Source organism: Anoplolepis gracilipes, chromosome 7 (genome assembly GCF_047496725.1).
Source record: "Anoplolepis gracilipes chromosome 7, ASM4749672v1, whole genome shotgun sequence".
In the NCBI taxonomy this organism is placed as follows: domain Eukaryota; kingdom Metazoa; phylum Arthropoda; class Insecta; order Hymenoptera; family Formicidae; genus Anoplolepis; species Anoplolepis gracilipes.
In genome coordinates this window covers 5,147,642-5,165,681 of record NC_132976.1, presented here as the reverse complement: position 1 = coordinate 5,165,681, position 18,040 = coordinate 5,147,642, and the positions used below count along the sequence as shown (strand labels likewise).

Here is an 18,040-nt window from a genome sequence, read left to right as displayed (position 1 = left end):
GTTACTGTATTAAAATATTAGAAAATATTAAAGAAGTTTCTAGCATCGAGCAAGTTCGTTGTTCGAAAACGAGCGTTTGCCGAAAACGTGGAAATCATGTAATATTCCGCGGACAACGTGGTTGCCTTTCGAATGCACGGAACGCTTGTGGAATAAATTTAGGCGGTGCTCGAGCAGAAAGCTGATCCGCCAGGCACGACCAACGTTGCGAAACTACTTTGAATACCGACGTGCGACAGAACTGTATCCAAAGTACTTATGTCAGAATAATACGCGAATTGTTTCGCATTAGTCGCAAAATGGAAAATTCGAGTAAATCCCGATCTTAAATTTTACGAGGCAACGTTGATAAGAAATTTTCATCGGAAGCAATATTTCCCACATCACTTTCGATGCATGTGTTTTATTGACGATAATTATCGATCAGTATAATTATCTTTTTTATTAAATATATTAATATCGATAATATCTTTATCAACTTTTTTAAATATTAATATCTTTATCAAACGTATCGATTAATATTTTGATCGCGAAAATGTTCAAATTTTTTATTACGCAAATCTGCAGATTTCTTCAAACGATTACAACTTTGCATTCTCGGTGAAGCTCGCGAACAAGCCTACAAACTTTCAACAAAGACTAATGCTTATTCGTCGTAATTCCATTGACATAATTCCGACGTGAGTATTTTTTTACTATGTATCTGCGGTTTCCTAGAATTATGGCGATCTCTCGTGATTTTCTTTGAGCAACGTAACATCGATGCGTACGCCAGACAAACGTTGCGAACGGTTGATGCTCGTGCCTATTGTGTACGTGTCGGTCATGCATCTCCTTTGACTAAGTTTTCGCATTATCGATGGACAGCCTCATAGGTCACTGTCATTTTCGTTCTCGTCTAGTATCGAGAGATAATCGTGTCTACGAGAGATGCGATGTACGCGTGATGGGCAAGGCGTGCGAGAGGAGAGCCTTCTCACGATAATATATTATATTTCCAAGCTGCATCGAATGCGTGTGTTTAATAATGTATTCAATTAAAATCCTCTCCGTTTGTGCGTGAGCGCTGAAAATATACGGCAAAAATTCTTATTAACGCGCGATCGAAGAAATTCTTTGCCTCCACTAAATCATCCGCCGTTCTCTCGATACTACGAGCAGATAAGTGCGATATAAAATTATCGCTGCGAAATCTGCGTGAGAGATGCGCTGAACATACTTTTTATCAATACTAAAGCCTTCGTGGATACATCGTTCTGCGCGATCGCTATCTTATTGAATTTGCATTCAACAATGTAGAATTTGAAGAAAAAGGACATCGTGTATAGCAACATCCGATGTATGAAAAATAATAAAGTCGTAAAAGTACAATTTTTTTCACAAATGTCATCAGAATTATTTGCTACGGTGTTTTATATTCTAAAAAAGAAAAATAGATCTTGCATAGTAAAATATGATTTTAGATAGTAAAATATGAATTTCTTAATTTTAATTAAGATGTAACAAAGACAATTTTAATTAAGATATAATAAAGCTAAAACTCGTCTCTTCTATTAAATTTTATTATAAAACATTAAATTTAATATTGTAATAATTTTTAATTTAAAAATCAATAATATTAGGTACAATTGATTTTTTGTGCTTATTCTATATCTTAACATTTTCTAAAATCGGCTTTTCTTTCTAAGATTTTTCAACAATCCGGGAATAACAGGTATCTTAGTAAATGTTAGAAAAAAGGGTACTTTGTGTATGGTGGATTACGCTTTTCTCGTGAAAGATGTTCGAGATAGTAAAAGAATATTCGAGCACCCCAATGGAGCCCATTAGGATCCAAAGGCGGTTGGGCCAGTTCTCTTCTCTCTCATTCCTCTCTCTTTCCTTCTCTCTTGATCCACGATGGAAGAGAAGGCGGGGGATGGTCGGCCGGTCAAGCAACATTCCGTACGCCAACCGACTCCTTGGGACCCTTCCTCCCCCTCTTTGGTAGACGGTTCCCTATATACAGGCTCTCGCCTCTTTATGAACCACCACGATATGTGCTCACGAGAGAGCGCCAATATTATTTCGACTACGCGCGTTCCATGTAACCTTGCTACGGACGTCGCCGAATGTCTGCTTCTCGTCGTGGCACCTCTCCGTCCGGACGAGTTCCCGGTCGAATAAATATGCTGTATCCGTCTGAGTTCATCGATTATCTTCCCAATCATATGGCAATAATATCGATGCTTCTCGGCTGTTTGCTCGGCAAACTATATATTCTTACGATATAGGAGAGTCTCCAGATTTTCTTGTGCTTCTCTTCATATATGAATTTATTTACGAAGGAAATTGCGAGTATTTCTACTTTTTTTTTTCTTAAATAAAATAATATAGTTTCATAGTTATAATAGTTGTCGGTTAATATTTTTTTCCAATTATGCGCGAGAATATTATGTAATTATGGAAATTGTTATCGCCCCTCGAACCTACACAATCGTACGTTTTCCTTTCATTTTCATGCGATTTTTCATTCTACTTTCACTTCTCGTTTTTCCCGTATATGCACTAGAATTTCTTTCGCAACAGCTGAGAGATTAAGGCAACGGATATATATTCAACTTTTCCACGGTACGTCTGACTTATTCTGAATGTGAAGACCGGCTCCACAAATAGCCGACCGGAATGAAGATGAAGCGGAGAAAGAAAGAGAGAGAAATAGAAGAAGAATGAGAAAGAGTAATAGAAGACATCTAAGTCCGGTTTTGGAAGGTTCAAGATCCTCGCGCACACCTTTAAAAATTTATAATTCGTCACGAGAATAATTTACGTTGACGAAACGTCGCTTATAGCTGAGCACGAGCTCAATTTTTAGTCGTAATTTGAAGGGAACTTATAAGCATTTAGTCGTAATTCGAAGGTAACTTATAAAGCATGGAAAATTAAGATTAATTAAGACAAAACATTGTTACCACATGGTATCTGTGCGAGTACTTGCATAATTATTATCGAGTAACAGATCGCTATAAATTCCACTTACAACGTCGATTAAGATGGTAAGAATTCACGCTTGTCCGAGTTTCCCTTAACGGCATGTGAATGATAATGCAGTCAGCTGTGGTTAACGTGCGACTACGTAGCAATACAGTTAACGTAATTAGCAGATACTATCGAGAGACATGAGCGCGTCTCACGCCTGGTTCGTGCGAGAGAGCACCATTATATTTCCGAGTATGTATCATAAATTTATCTCTGAATAATATTACCGCGAAACGGTAGTCCGCGATGACTACACATGCAAGACACATTTCAAGGTCATAGACATACATATAAATTTATTTTAGTTAGATAAATAAACGTATATGTATATTATATGTTACTTTAAGCAAAAATTCATTCTCTTTCTCTCTCTCTCTCTCTCTCTCTTTCTCTTTTTATATAGAATTAAATTATTCAAATATTGAAAGATATCACGTCGTACGTATAATTTTATGTATTGTTGGCTTCAAATAATTGACTACTGGTTGTCGATCGAATAAAATCTTTCGGGCTTCAACGAATCATTATCTCTCTTCATCGTTCTCATCTAATTCATCAGGAATTATACATCGCTGGCTTGTAAATAATGCGCATGACGTGGCAATTGGATAAAATCTTTCGGGCTCATGTATCATTCACAGATGATGAAACTTAACGTTCGTTCTCTATGTCACACGAGAACAAACGTTAATAACTTTCAACCGACACCCTCCAGTATAGGTTTACCTTCAAGGTCTGCGTCGCTCGGCATTGGATTCGGTACACCTACCTACTTTCCGAGCCGCCCACGACACTCTCCGCCACCGAAAAATCTCCACCCGAATGGTGTCACTGTTAGACCTTCGGGTCGAGGCTCCGAGGAAAGTTCCAGAGAGATCTCCTGCGTGCGTGCACAAAAGAGAGAGAGAGAGAGAGAGAGAGAGAGAGAGAGGGGAGGAGAGAAAGATAGAAAATTCGCCCACGCCAGGGTGCTATAAAAGTTTAAACCTGCCCTTTTCAACCGTCTCTACCTTTCATTGGTTTCACCACCGGTGTACTCTCTCCCTTTCTGTCCCTTTACCTAGATGCCTGCATCTACTCGCTTCTTCTACTTCTTCTTTCTTCTTCGTCATCTTCGTTTTCCTCTCCTCTTTTCCCCTCTCCTCCTACTTCTCTTCATCTCGCCATCCACCCGCGATCTTTGCCTTCTCATTCCTCTTCTCTCTGACTTCTCGTCTCGCCTTTACTCGGGGAGAGGAGGGGGGGGGGAGAGTGGGAGAGAAGTGAGGCTACGGGGTTCCTCCATACAGGCCCGTCGCGACAAGCTACGTCGAGAAGGCCCAAGAATGCACACGGACATCGCGGCGTGGAAGGCGGTTGGCTACAGGCCGCACGAAGGGGAAACCTCTCGAGAGAGCCGGGTTTCCTCGACGGAGAGCGGTGGAGGACCTGCGTCAAGGGGAAGGGGGAAGGAAAGGGGAGGCGGGAAGAGCCTTCGCGGGGCCTCGAGGGCCACTCCGCGACCCGCCGGGTGGACGGGGAGAGACGGAGGAACGACAGGGGCCCCAGGTAGGGGCCGGGAAGTGACCGGATGGCCTTGGTCCCGAGACTTGGTTAGTTACCGCGCGGCCGACTATAACCGGCCGTGCCACAGGGCGGTATCTCCGATTTCGACCGCTTTTTAAGACGACCAGACCACGGTCTCTCCGCGCTACCAGGGTCCGACTGGCGGGGTGAGAGGGACGCGCCGAGTCGGACGGGGAGAAGTACCAAAGGGATAAGACGTGCTGACGGATACGCGAGACGCTTACACGTGCGAGAGAGGGAAGCTGCAGGCAGAATGATGAGATTTTTGCGAAAATCTTTTCGTCGCGCACAATCGTATAGGAAACGCACTGGCATTTATTAAACGTATTTGATATATAGCGCTCTTAATATTTATGTATTTACGCTGTTTTTATAGGGATTTTAATTCAGTTCTTTATTCCTTTTCCTTTTTTTTTCCTCTTTCAGTGACTCTAATTACGAATGAGAATAGATTTTTGCGGATATTCTTATTAAAATTACAAAGGCAATCGTGCTGCAGCGAATTACAATAGAGCATAATTAGACTAAAATTTATTATTTACTCTTGCGTCATGTATATTATAAGATGGAATCTTTCGTACGAATTACAACTGTGTTTTTAAAGTATATCGCACACAAGAATCAATTTAATAGTTTAATCGTAATTTATCAGAAAAGATTGACACGCGTGATATTTCAGTACTCGAGCGATACCGCCGACAACGAGTATTAACAATACAATATAAGAATAATATATCATTTATCTCGACAAGCTTTATTGAACGTAGTAATTATTATTGCAAAAAATTCAGAATTCCTATAAATCTATTTGACAGTTAATTGATACGTCTACGTGACTCGTCGTATGACAAATATAATATTCTAAGAATTTCATTTAATATACGAAACATTCAGATAACTCTAAATATATATGCATATAAATATGTAGATACGATTACGTAAAACATGTCGCTACAATTGTGCAAATTGTCGAATGTTACAGAAATAATGAGGAATGTGAAACGCAACGTGTGTTACCCACACGTCCTTCCGCTCTCGTCAACTTCCGTTTGTCACTGATTTCGCGGAGAATCGAATGCCTACGTCTTCGTATAAATTACGAAATCGCATTCGTGAGACTCCTCGCGCATCGCCAGGAGGGATTTCTGTCCGGAGCAAGAATGAATAGCCTGGTTACTTATCCACCATCGCGCTCATTATTGCTCAACAGGGGCAACTTATGAGAGCACAAGAAGGTATATCTGCGTTGCGTACAATGAGATATATAAGGTGTACAAAAAAGCCTCGCTCTTTTACGAGTATTCAAAGCCGGGTGAAGAAGAACGTTAATCTTTTTTAATATTAAAAACTAGTTTTTAATCTGTAAATGATTGAAAATGAGAAATTTTTAAAGATGAATCGGCTTCAATCTTGACAAGAAAGCTGCCATAGAAAATGGCATTTGATACACTACATACAATAGCGCCTCAGTTAAATATCTACGAAATAATTCTCTCAATGAGTTTGCAAAAGTCTTATTTGTGATATTCTCAGGCGATTATGTCTAAACTTCAATCACTCGGCAACATCCGTAGGAAATATTATAATTAAGAACTTTGTTTCTTATTGACGAAATTTAAGATTCTTGTAATTAAATTGTGCAACTAGTATACATATATAGCTAATATTATAATTATTACTATTTATATTAATATTACTATTATTACAATTTTATCTTACTTTCACTTATTTATTAGGTATGTTTTAATTCTCTACTGTCCAATATAATTTTCAAATCACATAATAATTTTTTATTCGTTTGGTTTTTGTTTTAGATTCCTCTTTGTTTTTCAGTTTAAAAATTGTAGAATGAAAACTTATTTCTTCATTTTGTATCTCTTTCGAAGAAAAGTAAATAAATTTAATATTTATTTTATTCTCGATTCATTAAATATTAAATAAATATTAAATAAATATTAAATAAATATTAAATAAATTAAATATGAAATATTAAATAAATTAATAAATAATTTGGTTACTAAAAGATTAATTCTATTTTTAAGTTTAAGGATATCATAAATATATATTTGATTAAATATTATTTACCTCATATTCATCTTTTATACGTAATTTCACGCAATGTCCATTCTTTATATTCTTATGTGAAATGTTGCCATGAAATCGGAAGCTCTAGTTACAACGTGCTCGAACTCGAGAAAAGACAGAGCCCCGTCGCCGTCTATGTCGCTCTCTTCCAGAACTTTTCGACACACAGTAGTCATTTCTTCGGCACTTAGCCCACCACGAGTCAGCTGCCGACAGGTGCGTTCCAAATCACCCATACCCAACACCCCGTCCTCGTCGAAATCTGTTCATGGAAAATTACAGATTGATCGCAAAGATGAAGTATAAAAACAATTATCAGAATATTATCAAAATATTATCAGAATATTATCAGAATATTATCAGAATATTATCAAGGTAAAAGTGAATTTAAATGATATATGTATACTTAAAATAAATATTTTTTCGAGACTGTTCTCTTCTCTATATCGAGACAAGTACATTTTTCATTTCACTTAAGCTCATCCATAAAATATTTATGAGAATTAAAAATAATAAAAATATAACGAGAAAAAAAGCGCAATTTATGATGAAAGAAAAACGTCTCGCTCGAAAGAGGGTATAATTATGACGCGCTGCACGTCGGCAAAATCGATCGGTTGTTCCGTGCAAATATTCTCGTGCATCATGGATGTCGTGTCTGAACGCCGTATGTACTTCTCATCCCACGGATAGGTACAGCGAGGTCGACCTCCAGGCTCTCTCACGGTTTGCTCGTCCGTCCGTCTGTTCGTCCGTTCATCCGTCCGTCTGTCTGGTTCACCTGGTGGTCCATACCGTAAATTTTAAAGGCGTAAAAGACTTTCAGATCCCGCGGCGCCTGCTCGGAGAACACAGACATCATCTCGAGGAATTCCTCGAAGCAGATTCCCTCGGAGATAGACGTTGAATGTCCTGGATTTTGGCGTCGTGTAAAGACTTCCGAGATCCGTTCTCTAAATGGATTTTCCTTAAAATGAAAGAAGAAACGTCTCACTACAAACATCTCGTCAGTGAGAAAAAAATAAAATGTTCATTTTCAGCTAATATAAATATATATATATATATATATATATAATATAAATAATATAAATATAAGTGTATTTAAAATAATTAAAATGGGACAGAGAATCCCAACAAACTCGTCTTACAATACCTGACAACGATATATATAATACACTTTATATATTTTTACCAATATTTAACATGCATGTACACAGAGCTGTATAAAACGAGCAGAATATATAAAATATATATTCTAAACAATTGTGTAAAAATATATATTTGTATAGATCTCTATACTTGATATTAATATATTAATTACATAAATATAATATTATAACTTTTCTTTACTAAAATAATTTATTATAAAATAAAAATTCTAACAGACACATTTTTTATTATGTTTAAAACTATAATTATATAATTTGAAATAAACCTTTAATTCAGGAATGCGAGCTAAATACGATAAGGGTAAACGTAGAGACGATGCTTGTTGCGACGTCATAGTACGTGGTACCATTCCAGAATCTCCTATTTCCCGGAATTTCTTAAATATCCTGGAAAAAAAATAAAATGATCCGACAGTCTTTTACGCCGATAATAATAGAAATATTACCTCAAGATTTCCTTGCGCGTAAAAAAAGTACAATCCTGATAATCTTCGAGTTGTTCTTCGGTGAATGTTGCTACTTTGTTACCCATTGCGTTAATTTATTTTTATTTTGCAAATGTTGGACTCAAGAACATTATCTTTCACTTTACACAGATAGTATTTTTTTATTAACATTAATCTTTTTGAGGACGAAAGTAAATAAATGATATATTATAAAAAATTATAAAAATAAAAATCACAAAGAAATCATTAAAAAGCTGTTACATTTACGGAAGGACAACGAGGACTGAGTTTTCACATTCTCAATGTTCGATACGAATTCGTGCAATCTAATAACCAGGGTGTGTCTTGCCACTCCCATCTTTAGGGACGTCCCGATTCTGAATACTATTTCTGATCCTACGAGGGATTACGACCTACTTGTATATTGTACTTTATTGTGGATTGTGTAGCAACGTCGTTACTCTTTTTAATATCGACATTGCATGAAAACAAATATTGATCATATTAATTATATATCTATACAATTCTGAGGAAATGTTATCAAATATTAATTTTAATTATATAAAATAAATATACAAGTGTTTTAGTAAATATATTACAAAACACTTATTATTATATATATTATAAAATATTGTAAGTGTAATCGCAAATTTTGCAACAGGCATTAACACTATTGAAATCTGAATGTGTTTTATTTATACAAGAGAGAGAGAGAGAAAACTTAGTTTCCTTTAAATATAATAATCTTCATATGCCTCTTTACAATCAGCTAAACTATGAACACATTCCGTGAACTCATCTTCCTCCAGCCCGGAATCCGTAAAGGCGTGAAATTTCTTGATACTTCTTATCCTTTTGGTTTGTTTAAGCAGAGATTCGTACATGGCCGCGATACTATTGCCACTATGCATTCCAGCCATCACCGCAATCGAGTTCACATCTAAGAAAAGAATGAATAACATAATGTTTATCATTCACTATCATTATGTTTTAAAATACTAATTAAAGAAGATATACCTGTCCCTATGGGCCATTCAGCGATGTTACCATTCTCGGTTACATTATTATTGAATATCTTTGGATAAGGTAAAGAAAGTTTCAACGGTGCCTCGATATTGGATAAATATGTAGCTGATGCATGACACGTGCATGCCAAATAGAATGTCATCATTTCATGTACACTAGAGCATTTATATGCTGGTTTTGATACTTGTTTGCTAGCTTCGTGAATAGGTCGCTTTAATCTGTCTTCTGCAATTCCGCGCAACACTATACTTTGCATATTGTTATCCATCGATATGTCGCAGCTCGGTGTCAGACTGGTCCAGAGAGGTCCTTCAAATTCATCCAATATGTCTATTAAATCCATTTTTACTTTCATAGGAAATGGCAGATTCAAACTAATCGCTGCTCCTTTGCGACCTAATTTGTTCAGATCAGCGCATAAATCAGATAAATTAGCATTCGGATATCTCTTAGTTCTATATCTTAAGGTCAATGTGTCCAAAGCAGTCGCTAATATCGCGCTACTGTGATACTTTAGTTCCGGCCTATATGTTATGTTCTGGAATTTACGCGAATCAGTCGCGAATGGCCATCCAACTTGCCCACAAGAAAGTGGACTGTAAAGCGACGAATTCTCTCCAATGTGTTGCCAACATAGTGCTGTGTTGACAATTTTAATTAAATCCGACGCACTAGGCTCGGCATTATTAAAGTCTAGACATGGAAATGTCAAGATACTCTTTCCATACTCATCACGTAGATGCTGAATGCAAGATGCTCCAAGACCAGCAAAACCATCAGTAGAATCCACAAGCACCTATTGTTTTGAAGTAATTACATTAATAATGTGGTATATAAATAATAATTTTAATATAGAATTTATAATAGACAATAAAATGTATAAATATATACCTGAAATCCTTGCATTAAATCACATTCTTCCACAAATAATCGTATTCTGTCTGAAAAATCATCGGAGAATTGTTCTGTGGTCCATAAATCGCGACCATATGTGAATATATTAAATGGTCGTTGTGTACAATTGTGTATATACTCTTTGATAATTGTCACTGTCCTGGGATGAAATAATGGTAAAATATAGTCGACCCATGACTTTACATCATTTTCAAAATTGAAACTATCTGAATCCACAGTTTTATTGGATTCATTTAAACTTTCAATAAAGGATGTTTTAGGACTAGGTTCAGCACAGGTAACTTCTAATTTTGCATCATCCCATAATAACTGATCTGGAGGTCGAGGTACTGTATTATACAAAGAACCTTGCTCGCTCAGATAACCTAGTGCTCCTTTTAAATCTGCTATTAACAGTCTCGGTGTAAATGTAACTTGTCTCTGAAACACAACTATTCTTGTGATTACTATTTTATATTATAAAGTTGTTCAATAAAAGTTTTTATTAATTCTATTACAATTAATTTATTATATAATTTATTTAATATTATGTAAAACATATTTTATAGTAAACTTGTAGAATGGTCTTTAATATCTTTTTCATCAATTCTACTGTTATACTTGTAATTCTCATTTCTTTATATCAATTGTATATAACTATATATAACAAAAATATGTATGTATATTACTAGGTCTTTAAAGAAATACAATAATACAAGAATACAATAATCTTTCTCTAAGCCAATTAATTAAATTAATACCAAAAAAAATCTTACTGTAAAAAAAATAGTTTTATATCCACGTATTATAGCTTGAATCTAATTCTAAACTCTCTTGTAATCCTTCTAGAAAAAAAATTACTGTCAAACAAATCTTTTAAGAAATTAATTTTGCAGTTATATTTTTAATTAATGTTAGATTCAAGATAGTTATATGTATATATTTTTTATTGTTAATATATCTGCAATATAAATAATAAAACATATACAAAAACAGTTTTATTTGTTTAATTTTACTTACTTGCATATTTTCACCTTCTCTATACAAAACATCATGATTTATTTCAGATGGATGCTTTGGATCATATGTAAAGTTAGACTCCTGCAATGAAAGTTTTGCGATATATTGCAATCTTAAGCATTTCACAGATATGTTAAGAAATTTGTAATCAAAATGATATGGAAAATTTAAATACCTGCAAATTCCACCAATGCGTGCCGATGAAATTTGAATAATGACCTAACTGAATGGTCAATATCTCCCGTGTTGTCATTATATTATTATGACTTTATATTTTATTCTTTATAAAAAAATGTAATGGCCGAATAAAATGATGTGTTAAATATTTAAGATTCCTTCTTTCCTGATTGTTTATTGAATTTCTGTTTGTTATGGGACGTAGAATCACGATTTTGATATGAGGTTATCTTTTACGCGATTGTATTCGACACAATCAGAGTATGTTCAAAAATTCTATCCATGAGGTAGAGTATCATTTAATTGACCAATCAGAAGTAAAGATTTCTTTATCCTGATTGGTTAATTAAACGATACTGCCTTAAGTAAGGTTTTTGAACACGTCCTATAGAGAATTTATAGGTCTCTAAACAATTTATAAAATTCTCTAGTCAATAACCAATCAATTCATTCGCCAAGTATGGCGGTTAATTCCTTTTGAATTTTGCGCACACGAATCAAGAAATTAAAATATCAATATAATGAATCCGACAAGTTCTACGAATTATTTACAATAAAAAATCTTGATTATGTTCCATATCGATACATTTTTTCAATACATAATTATTATGATTTTACTTAACGCAGCACATTAATGATTTAAGCATCGTTATTAATATGATAGTATTACATATATATATATATTTTTTTTTGTTTTCAATGAGAGTTTTGAATATTTTAATGACAAAAGAAAACAAACATTTTCGTTTAGTCTAAAAACCAATATTGTTATTTAAAATCAATCATAATAAGATTTGTATTTCTAATGACTGAATAAATTACAAGCAAATTTGAAGATTTATTCTGAAAATAAACGAGCTAATAAGTAACAAATATGCGCATGCAGATATATATTAATGTTTATCTATGAGAGATTTAACATTAACTATGATAAATCAAATGTAAATATTATATACTTGTTTATGGTAAAAGATATTTTGAATATTTTTTGTTTTCAGTTAATCTGTTTATAATATATATTTTTGTGTTTAAGTAACTTTTTATTTAACACCTTTCAGCCTTACTAAGATTATTCACACTGCGTCAATGTCCAATATACGACGAATTTTAATTAGAAATATTTTAGATAGCTTTGTTATTAGATATCGGATGTCATATATGATATACTGTCAGTATCACAGAGATTTCTATACGTAGAAGTCCTTTGTCAGATAATGTAAACCCCCTGCATCAAGTTTTTTCTTCTGCGCGGGAATACCCTCAGTCATATAAAAGTGTTTCCTTTGTATCGATGCATTGTGTGGATATCTCGGAATAAAAATTTATATAGTGCCGTAAATATAATAAACAATGTCGTTTAAAATTGATTGTCAAAGTTTCTCTGAATATATGCTTCCAATATTGACGGTTGAATTAATCGGGCATTATAGTATTGATGGTGATTTAAAATATTGTGATGATTTATCGCAACTAAAATATTATGTTCCTCCTCAAGATTTTGACAATGTATTTTTCGATCTTAATAAAAATTTCATGTCTACTCGTTATAAACCTACTTCACATGTCAAATTGCAAGACGTATTAACATGGGTTTCGAACAATTTTAATCTACTTGAAAAACCATTATCACAAGAAGGCCAATGGTATGTTGTTAAATAATCACCGTTCAGATTTTAAATATAAAATTTCCATGTGTGTGATACATTATCGAAATATATAACATAGAATTTCTCTGTACATACAATATAGTATTATTATATTTCAAACAGCTATAATGAGAATATAAATCCTAAAATTAATTTGAAAGTATATAAACAGCTCCTCGTATTTACAAACACGATAATAATATATATTTCAATGAGAGCCCAAGCGCGACAATATCTTGCGCTTGGGCTCTCATTGTCGAATATATTATTATCGTGTTTATAAATTCTAAAAATTAATTGTAGATGATTTATAATTATTATTATAGTAATATATATATTAACAATTATTGCATAATATATAACTGTTATTTTTGCACACTAATTAAAAATAATATTAATTAGGTTGAATACTGATTTTATTTGTCGTCGTGGCGCATTAAAAACATTATTATCTACTCCATATAAAAAAAGAAACGAAGATTGGATTATTTGTGCTAGCAAATATCGTGGTTCGATATATTTATGCGAATTTTATACGGATGAAAAAGAATTTCGACATGTCAATGCAACTGCAAAAGAAAGACAATTATGTTCACAAGGATTCAAGTTTGAACAATATATGGTAGCAGGTATTTTAATTTATTGTGTATACTAATTTGATCAAATTGTTTTTACATACTTCAAATACAATAACACAATTATTTATTTAATTTATATAATTAAACTGCTTAAATAATATATATATTTTTTAATTAGATCATCCATCGCATAGACCAAATTCATCAGTATCTCTTAATGAATGTGAAAAATTTCATTGTATGATTAAAGCAAATTTTGATGATCATTCGTTGTTATATGAAGCAGAAATAGATGGTATTTCTTCACATCAACCTATAACGGATACACTTGTTGGCAAAACATTTGAATTGATTGAATTGAAAACACTATCAGCAAAATTGTATCATGAAATCGGCACACCACAGTATGATAAATATGGCACAATCCCTTTTGAAAAAGCAATTCTATGGTGGTGTCAGAATTATTTAGCAGGAATAAAAGGAGTAATATGTGGAATAAAAAACAGTTGTGGGGAAGTAAAAATGATAAAAGAATTTTCTACAGATAATCTTCTTCAGCTTTCAAAGGTAATGCTTTTAAAAAATAAAGTTTATATAACATATATATTGATTAATAATATATTAATTTATAATTATTTACTGTTGTAGTTTTATGATGGTAATGTAGACAAATGTAAAATGTTCTGCAAAATATTTCTAGACAATGTAAAGAAAATTGTCATCAAAGATTATAATGAGTGCATGTATAAGTTTTACTATGATGCATCTAATGATATTATAAATTATAGTGAAGAAGCTTCTGATAATGAAATGTGTTTCTTAAAGTCATGGTTTGTTGAAAAAGCAAGGGATTACAATAGTACTTTTCAGTAAATATTCAGTATCACAATATATCTTTTATGTAAAGAAAGAGATCAACTATGAAAAAGTATATCAACATTTTAAAATGTGCATATTTTATATATTATACTCGCGTAGATATACAAATGTTATGAAGTTACTAAATAATTTTTAAAACAAATATATTTTATGCATTATTGAAATGAGGAATGACTTTTTTTTTTAGAATATGTGAAATTATTATTATTTTAATGATAATAACTTTTATGATGGTAATGTAGACAAATGTAAAATGTTCTGCAAAATATTTCTAGACAATGTAAAGAAAATTGTCATCAAAGATTATAATGAGTGCATGTATAAGTTTTACTATGATGCGTCTAATGATATTATAAATTATAGTGAAGAAGCTTCTGATAATGAAATGTGTTTCTTAAAGTCATGGTTTGTTGAAAAAGTAAGGGATTATAATAGTACTTTTCAGTAAATCAGTAAATATTCAGTATCACAATATATCTTTTATGTAAAGAAAGAGATCAACTATGAAAAAGTATATCAACATTTTAAAATGTGCATATTTTATATATTATACTCGCGTAGATATACAAATGCTATGAAGTTACTAAATAATTTTTAAAACAAATATATTTTATGCATTATTGAAATGAGGAATATGACTTTTTTTTTTAGAATATGTGAAATTATTATTATTTTAATGATAATAACTTTTCAGTTTGTCAATATATAATAAAAAATTATATTTTATATAAATATTTGTAATTAAACAAATATGATAAGTTCACATATTTATTTTGACTATACATACTTGAACAAAATAAAAATTGTATTGCATATATATATCAAACACTTCGACCTAAAACTTGATTAATTGCATCCATCTCTTTATGAGACATAGGTTCCAACATTAATCCAGGTACTGGTGGAGTCAATTCTAAGTCACGTAATTCATTTACTTTTATTTTTAAGTTGCTTCTTAACTTATTAATCGCAGTACTACATTCTCTCTGATCTGAAATGCCAATAATATTACTACAGAATAGAATAAATTAGAGAATGTACAAAGATTTTTGTCTGCTTGAAATTACCTTTTTCAAGCAATTCTTCAGCTGCTTTAGATGGCATCTTTAATAACAATGGACCCACTGTTATCCATGCTTTTTCATGCGATTGTTTTTGTAGTGCCCTTATTCCAATGCGATCATCATTTCTTCTCTTATCCAGAGCAATTATTTCTCTTCGATCAGTGAGAATTTCGCCAGCTTTATCTTCAACTTTTTCTAAGTGTTCCAGTAATCTTTGATGTTCACTCATCATCTGTAACATATTAATAAATTTGTATGTGTATTATATTTACTTTAACTATTATAAATATTGAAAGGCATTTGTATATATTTGAGGTTTTCATTCTTGCTACATTTTAGTAAAATAAACACTAAATATCTGTAGTTTTTACAATTTTTATTAACATATAATTAACATATATAAGAAAATTTGAGCTGATAGTATTTATAGACAATGGAAAAAAATTAATATTAATATATGCATAATTTTATAATGAAGAGATATGGAGAAACTTACAAGTATAGGTACATAAGAACTGTAATAATTATTTTCATTGCATTCAATCCTCATGTAAACATATTATATTCACATTTATAAAATTATTAATATGTATTTTAAGATAATGCAGTACGTAGAGCTCTTTCTTTTCTGGCTTCTCTGTGAAGTAATCTTTCCCGATCCCTTTTTTTCAAAGGTTTCTGTTTAGGTATTTTAATGTTACTAATGGCAGTTGTATCACCTGGCTTGAAATGGGTAACTTTATATTCACTTTCTACCGATTGTCCCAATCCTTTGCGATCTGTTTTCAAACATGTTTTAATTGGATATTTTATTCCTTTCCCAGAAGGTCCAAGGCCAGCTTCTTCATCCCATCCTGTATTCAAGAGCATTTTATATCCTTTATTTTGTCTTGATATTCCATATATTGCATGCTTTAATTTTGGCTTTGTGTTAAAGATGTGCAAAGTAGAGCTTTCATGTTTTTGCGGTGTTGTTTCTTGAAAGGTCGCTTTACAGACATCACAATAAAATATTGGGTTGTGCTGTAATTTCATCTTTTCTTGTGTAATATTGTGAACACCTTTATCACGTTCTAAAGATTCCATGGATATTGCTTTAATTGGTAAAGCATTTGTATTATTTATTTTTGGAACATTTATTAATGATTGATTATTATTACACAATGATTCAGATTTCTTTTTTAATAGTGCAACTATATTTAAGTAATTTCTTTTCAAAGCTAATTGTGCTGCAGTAAGACCAGATCTATCTCTAGTTCTTCTATTAGCCCCAAGATTTAGCAAAAATTGTACAATATCCAAATGACCACAGTAAGCGGCAGACATTAATGGAGTCCAACCAAAGTCATCGCATATATTTACATTTTCTGATGTCATATGTTTTTGCAAGAATTTTAAATCCTTTTGCTCTACTGCTTTTAACAGTGTATTTACAGTGACTTTTGCTAAAATATCTTCAGGAACTGTAGTCTTTCTTGATTGTGCATTAATAGAAGCTTGATTTGTACCAGAATTACTTTGGTTTCCAACAGTTTTTGATTTTAAACACTTTGATCTTGTCATAACATTGCTACTAATTTGGTGAATAACTTCTTCATAGGCAGCTTTTGCTTCATTTCCTTGGAAGGCCAATTGATGAATACATTTCTCTGGAGATTTCTCTTGTACAGTGGAGGCCTCTCTGACAAATGTTTTCCATGGTATATCAATGTTATGTCGTATATGTATCCACTGTTGCAAAGACATTTTTGTAACGTTTGGTACTGGATATACGTCACACTGTCTTAAATTTTTTTTTCTCAAAAATTGTTTGGAATTTTTATGATAATCTGCTTTGTCAGTCTATATTTCTCTTTCTAACAGTCACAATACATACATTAACCATTGCAAAACACAGCATATGATACTGTTGTAGACAGTAATAGTAATGACACCAGAAGAATAGTATGATACTGCATGTGACACGATACTTGCGATCAGTAAGTTGCTTTACACTCCTTGTATCTCCGTAATATCAAATTTTGTCAAAAAAGACGCTACTCTTTAAAATAGTAGCAGTTTTGCACTTGGTATATATATATATATATATATATATATATATATATATATACGTAAAAGCTCAAAATCTTATTATCAATATAAAATGTCGACAGCAAAATTTACCTTTGCTATTTTGCCTTATTACGCTGTTATTTCAGTCGTGTGACAATTTATTTTACATTCAGGTTCTCCCTGATAAAATTCTCGTCGTCAATTAACGACAGAGAAATTGCCACGATGCAAGACAACTAGACAACTACTAGGCTTCTTCTATTCTCCAAAAAACGCAAATACTATTTCCTCAAATAGCAGCACTGTACACAGTATAGTCAGAGAAACCTGAGACTTGAGAGGCGCCACGCCGTTTTTCGTAAGACGTTTTTTCCCTACGGTACAGTGGCGCCAAATGGATGCATTTTACGAGCCGGAACC

At 32.7% G+C, this 18,040-nt stretch overlaps 4 protein-coding genes and 1 long non-coding RNA gene across 9 annotated transcripts in view; 2 read left to right on the top strand and 3 right to left on the bottom strand.

Moving 5' to 3' along the window:
- The window catches only part of LOC140667378 (uncharacterized), a 36,783-nt gene extending 30,403 nt beyond the window's left edge, over window positions 1-6,380 (top strand). The window contains exon 5 of one of the 3 annotated variants that reach the window (XR_012046995.1): window positions 5,567-6,380. This is a non-coding gene — a long non-coding RNA (uncharacterized lncRNA). Of the gene's footprint in view, window positions 1-3,751; window positions 3,767-5,566 lie in introns of those variants that run through there. The other 2 variants (XR_012046993.1, XR_012046996.1) reach the window with 2 other exon arrangements.
- A 202-nt stretch (window positions 6,381-6,582) lies between these two features.
- Window positions 6,583-8,954, bottom strand: LOC140667376 (calcium and integrin-binding family member 2). The gene is made up of 4 exons (XM_072895248.1): window positions 8,285-8,954; window positions 8,105-8,225; window positions 7,465-7,636; window positions 6,583-6,931 (listed from the first exon to the last, which is right to left on the bottom strand). Exons 1-4 carry the CDS (start codon window positions 8,368-8,370, stop codon window positions 6,714-6,716), a joined length of 597 nt encoding a protein of 198 aa, XP_072751349.1. The 5' UTR covers window positions 8,371-8,954; the 3' UTR covers window positions 6,583-6,713.
- Window positions 8,955-8,957: 3 nt separating this feature from the next.
- Window positions 8,958-11,647, bottom strand: Mst (misato mitochondrial distribution and morphology regulator). Its single transcript, XM_072895245.1, has 5 exons — window positions 11,400-11,647; window positions 11,225-11,305; window positions 10,202-10,645; window positions 9,302-10,106; window positions 8,958-9,224 (listed from the first exon to the last, which is right to left on the bottom strand). The coding sequence occupies exons 1-5, from the start codon at window positions 11,475-11,477 to the stop codon at window positions 9,016-9,018; spliced, it is 1,617 nt and encodes a 538-aa protein (XP_072751346.1). The 5' UTR covers window positions 11,478-11,647; the 3' UTR covers window positions 8,958-9,015.
- Window positions 11,648-12,459: 812 nt separating this feature from the next.
- On the top strand, window positions 12,460-14,649 carry LOC140667435 (decapping and exoribonuclease protein-like). Its single transcript, XM_072895383.1, has 4 exons — window positions 12,460-13,044; window positions 13,450-13,676; window positions 13,804-14,192; window positions 14,274-14,649. The coding sequence occupies exons 1-4, from the start codon at window positions 12,752-12,754 to the stop codon at window positions 14,496-14,498; spliced, it is 1,134 nt and encodes a 377-aa protein (XP_072751484.1). The 5' UTR covers window positions 12,460-12,751; the 3' UTR covers window positions 14,499-14,649.
- A 597-nt stretch (window positions 14,650-15,246) lies between these two features.
- Window positions 15,247-17,890, bottom strand: LOC140667434 (p53 and DNA damage-regulated protein 1). 3 transcript variants are annotated; one of them, XM_072895380.1, is made up of 3 exons: window positions 16,065-16,229; window positions 15,572-15,800; window positions 15,247-15,495 (listed from the first exon to the last, which is right to left on the bottom strand). In XM_072895380.1, exons 1-3 carry the CDS (start codon window positions 16,116-16,118, stop codon window positions 15,326-15,328), a joined length of 453 nt encoding a protein of 150 aa, XP_072751481.1. In that variant the 5' UTR covers window positions 16,119-16,229; the 3' UTR covers window positions 15,247-15,325. The 3 variants fall into 3 exon arrangements, 2 of the variants coding, with proteins under 2 accessions (XP_072751481.1, XP_072751482.1); XM_072895381.1 differs by lacking the exon at window positions 16,065-16,229 and adding an exon at window positions 17,732-17,890 and having other exon boundaries at window positions 15,251-15,495; XR_012047001.1 differs by lacking the exon at window positions 15,247-15,495 and having other exon boundaries at window positions 15,665-15,800; window positions 16,065-17,721.
- Between the last annotated feature and the right edge of the window lie 150 nt (window positions 17,891-18,040).